General features: G+C 38.5%; 1 protein-coding gene across 2 annotated transcripts; it reads right to left on the bottom strand.

The window, feature by feature from the left end:
• Positions 1-301: 301 nt before the first annotated feature.
• LOC131435639 (guanine nucleotide-binding protein subunit beta-1-like) lies at positions 302-4,545 on the bottom strand. 2 transcript variants are annotated; one of them, XM_058603739.1, is made up of 3 exons: positions 4,339-4,545; positions 3,903-4,079; positions 302-3,761 (listed from the first exon to the last, which is right to left on the bottom strand). In XM_058603739.1, exon 3 carries the CDS (start codon positions 3,460-3,462, stop codon positions 2,440-2,442), a length of 1,023 nt encoding a protein of 340 aa, XP_058459722.1. In that variant the 5' UTR covers positions 3,463-3,761; positions 3,903-4,079; positions 4,339-4,545; the 3' UTR covers positions 302-2,439. The 2 variants fall into 2 exon arrangements, with proteins under 2 accessions (XP_058459722.1, XP_058459721.1); XM_058603738.1 differs by having other exon boundaries at positions 3,908-4,079.
• Positions 4,546-4,883: the final 338 nt, after the last annotated feature.

Below are 4,883 nucleotides of genomic sequence, written 5' to 3'. Positions count from 1 at the left end.
TATATAATAAAGGCAAAAACTAAAACTTATATAGTTGGTATTAAGGTGGCCCAATAACCCGAGCCGAGACTCGTTCAGGTTCGGCTCGTCAGTAAAGACGTTGCATTCGATACAAACTGTAAAAGTGTTCTTCATATGACAGAAACCTTATGTCTGCTTAGCGGCAACACTAACTGTTATGCACTGACGAGCCGAAGACGAAACATAATGTATATGAATAGATCTTAGTTTTTGCGAAGAATGAAAAGTAACACTCAAACCATATGTCATCAAACTTGCATTCATGTAAAAACATTGTGAATGAAATTTTATGCGAATTTTATTTGCTCTCTTAGTAAGATTCTCTTTGGCAATTACATGTAGCGTATTACTTTGTGTGCTGTTCTCATACTGATTTTAGTAGTTTCCCTAGCCGACGTTTGTTTTTATTGTTGGTAGTTATATTAGACTTTTGCATACTTTTTGTGCTAATGGCTATAGTTGTTTTTTTTTTTTTGCTAAACTTGTTATTCTTATGTATTATAATAGCGATGTATAATGATTTTTCATGATTTCTTTCCTTGTAGCTTTTACTTTTTGCTAAGTTTTTTTTACACACTCATCACATTATTTACGACTATAGGTAATGATCGATAACTATAATTTTGTTCCGTGTTCTAAGCTTCATCATCCATCGGTCAGTTCACGTATAGTTCCGTTTGTCAGATGCTGTTGATTCAACTAGCAGCATGATACATCAATTGAAAAATAAGTTCCTTGCATATAAAAAAATATAACCTTATTTTATGAGAAATGAAATTAACAAAACACTTAGAAGATTCGATTATTGTTACGATTAGTAGCAATGTTTGCAAGGTCAAGTAACATCATAAAATAGTTTTTCCATGTCTGTCGATGATACTGAATTTAGTTTAAATCTGAATGTAGCAAATCATATTCGATTGCAGTTGATAACCGGCAAACGAACATAAAAAGGGCGTAACAGATTGATAAGATAATCATAAGAAAAAGTAACATATCTTTATTAATAAGACTATCACCTTTCACCCAGTCTACTTCTTCGTAACAATGCTAGAAACAGTCAAGAACTAAACGAATTCATCCCTGACCTCACAATACATACCCAACAATAGCTAGAAATTTTTTCTGCAAGAACTGGTAAATACTCTTTTGCTATTATCCAGAAGTATTTCCCACATATCAATGACTTATCAATCCAGAATTTTGAATGTGTCGTCAAATATCTTCATTAGGATTATTTTACCACCAAAGAACAGTTGTATTTGAATGTACTACGGTTTTGTTGAAAAAACAATATAGCTTAGAGACGCGTCACAACTATTTTGTGCATTCTTGAAAAATTACTCGTGAAATTGTCATCTTTAGTATAATATTTTTTTCAGAATAGTAACAAAACCAGTCACCACAGGCCGATTACATTTTTAAATAACAGAACAATCTATTTAATATTGGTTTCAAAATAGCTGGTAATATTCTCAGCTCGAAACTTTAAGGTCATAATGCTTGTGGTGAAATAATGGAAATCCAGACAATCGGAAAATGATATTCTATAGGTTTTAGGATCCTTTCACTTTCTATCACTTTCACTATGTATGTTACCATCGCTGCTCTGACACAATGTGCAATCAGAAGTGCCCAATGTATGATCACAAAACAATGTACGTAAATATACTTGATGAACAAAACTTACGAATAAGGTTGTGCATAATTGTTATATGTCGTTCCGTAAGTCAGTGTACTAAGGTGAAATAATGGATTTAATGTTAACCTAAAGTGAAAGTCTATAATTCGTATTTAGTCTCAGGTCTATCGTTTCTATTGTTGCTTACCACCGTTTCCTATTTTCCTTGATTTCCTTACAATTAAAATTTATAATAAATACCTGATACATAAAACACATAGCAATATGCATGTTAACACACAATACTCGGCAGGTGCTAACTTTGGCAAAAGATACATTTGAAGCAGAAGTTAGTAGAACTTCTGAAGTATTCGAACCAACAGTGATAAATCGAGTACTACTTTTCATAAATGAAAATGAAATGTGTTGTCGTCGTATCTACCGCACATCTTCCTCTTACTAAAATTTGATTCCTTATTCCTCTACATATCGTAATATAATTTCTAATTGCTATAGAATTCGCTTGTTAAATTACTTCCGAAAAAAGCACGCAAATCTCGTACTAAACCGAGTCTTTGTAATAGCGTAACGTATAAGTAAAAAGAAAATCTAGTATGGTATTTTTTACAATGTCAATTTTCAGATTTATATTTATATTGATAATTTATTAATAATTTTCTAAACAATTTAATATTTGTGTGAAGTTTGTGGTTCCTTTTCATACAGCTTTTGTTTTGTTATAAAAATTGTGATTCTTACATCTTATAATTTTAGATAATTAAAAACGCACACAAAGCTTAGTTCCACACCCGCAGGAAGGAATCCCAGGACCCAGTTGCAACTGCCATTCCATTCTCTGTTACACCTAAACAGGATACTCGATTATCGTGCCCTGCAAGAATACCGGCGCGTTCTGCTTTTAGTGTGTCCCAAACGTTACAATTGAAATCATCATAGCCTGCCAGTAGCAGACGACCGGACTTGGAGAATGCCACCGAGGTAATACCACAGATGATGTTATCGTGCGAGTACATGGCCAACTCCTGATCGGCACGGATGTCAAAGAGCCGACAGGTGGCATCGTCGGAACCGGTCGCGAACGCTTGTCCATTTGGGAAAAATGTGACGGCGTTTATATCGCTCTCGTGTCCCGGAAACGTTTGTTTGCACTGGCCCTCTCGGACGTCCCACAGTTTGGCGGAAGCATCGCACGCTCCGGATACAAAAACCCGAAACTGGGGCGAGACAGACAGTGCCATCACGTCTCCAGTGTGTCCGAGAAACGATGTACACTGCTGACCGGTCTCGATATCCCACAGCCCACAGGACATGTCGCCCGAGCTTGTCACGATTTGGTTGTCATCTAGGAAACGACAGCACGACAGATATCCTGTGTGTCCAGGCAGTTCCCGCGATACCCGAACGTTACCCTCTCTTGTCTTGAGATTGTAAATAGAACAAATATTGTCAAGTCCACCGCAAGCCACAAAATTACCGGATGGGGCATACGCACATGTCATAACCCAAGACGAGCGCAACGGAATCGCGTGTACCTTATTTGTCGTGTGCGAGTCCCATACGATCAGCTTACCGTCCTGAGAAGCCGATACCAGATTTCTAGAATCACTACCCCAATGCATTGCATAGATTTTAGCTAAATGGCCCCGCAAGGTACGCCTAGTTCGCATCTGTATCCTACCGATCGGTTCCAGGTTGTTCGTGGCCTGAACCAACGAAGTATCACATGCTGCCTTCCGAGCATCACGTATCGCGTTCTTCAGCGTCTCCGCTTCCTGTCGCAATGCCTCGAGCTCATTCATGTTACCCCAATATCCTCAAGTCACTCGAATGCGTATTTCAGTTGTGACTTTCTGTAATAATGAACACTTTTTGCAGCGTATTTCTTACCGACTATAAAAGCACTTTACAAACAATAGGGATCTCCAGTAGCGCCACTAATTACTACTGTCGATTTTTTTTCCCCGACGTTCGTCTTGAACTGCTTCTACCTGACGCGTAACACCGCTACGCAATCGTCTCACGTTTCACCTATCACCACCACAGGTCTCATTCGGCCTTTTGCAGGCAAAATACACGAACTTGATTCGGTCGATCCGCCCTACAACATCCAAAATCAGATAAAAAATAACATCCTGTAAGTAATCATAATTTTTCGTATTTCGCCACAAAAACTACTATCCAGTTTGGAACATTCTGAACAACACTGGGAAAACTTAATTTATCTTTTACAAATGGGTACCTTACCACCACACCCTGAAAGAAACAGAAAGCGTTGTCGTACTGCCGTGTTTTCCTGTCTCGCTCCTACGCGTGTCGTTTCACGCTATTGCTTTCTCTCCCGTTTTCCTATTTCAGCAGCACCTTATGCATGCGATGTATACGGGAACGATCCTCAACTTTTCGGATTTTTCTTCACCTGTTCGTCATATTCACGCACCACGAACGCGGTCACCACAATTCATCGCCAGCGTACGGGCATATCATCAGGATCATCAGTATGTAAAACGGAACAAGAAAAATAAGAAGAAAACACAATCCAAATTTAGTTTTGCTACCCCGATGAAGGACAAGAATCGTCAATCTGCAAAAATCGCACCCCGCACTGTCTGGGAAATTTACCCCCTCGAACTGTTCCAGCCGTGTGTCGGGGCCGGTTCGGTCTGGCTAATACCAACCTTGCATAACGTGCGGACTCTATTTCCTGCAGTCTTCACTACATCCGGAGGCACTTGCCAGCAATCTTCACGGGAAGTCCAGTTTCCACCTTTTCCAAATTTTCCAACACAGAAAATCTCCTTTCGACTAAGACAACAATTTTCACGTCTTTACTTCAGCAGAATACTCGCCGTGAGTGCAAAATGATGATGATGACGATGATGAGTATGAGACTTTTCCAACGGAGAGCATAGGTTTATCATTTTTCTTTTCTTTTCTTTTTTTTTGGAAAAACTGGTCCGGTACGCATGCGTTGCCTGGGTTGGCGAAAAACCTGCCATTTCCTGATGAAAATAAGATGCCTAAGATGTGCATTTATTTTTTTGTCCTGTGAGGTAAATATTTAAAGTGACGGTTGTTTTTCTATCGGAGATAAAAAAATGATGAGTTTGTGTTAGTTATCGGTAATTGTCACATTTCAAAAGCTCTAAAAAACACATTAGATTTGCTTTGAGTAATAAATAAATAAGACATAGGAGAGTTTCTCAAAACTGCTTTCATTTGA

Source organism: Malaya genurostris, chromosome 3 (genome assembly GCF_030247185.1).
Source record: "Malaya genurostris strain Urasoe2022 chromosome 3, Malgen_1.1, whole genome shotgun sequence".
In the NCBI taxonomy this organism is placed as follows: domain Eukaryota; kingdom Metazoa; phylum Arthropoda; class Insecta; order Diptera; family Culicidae; genus Malaya; species Malaya genurostris.
This window is presented reverse-complemented; position numbering and strand designations above follow the sequence as displayed.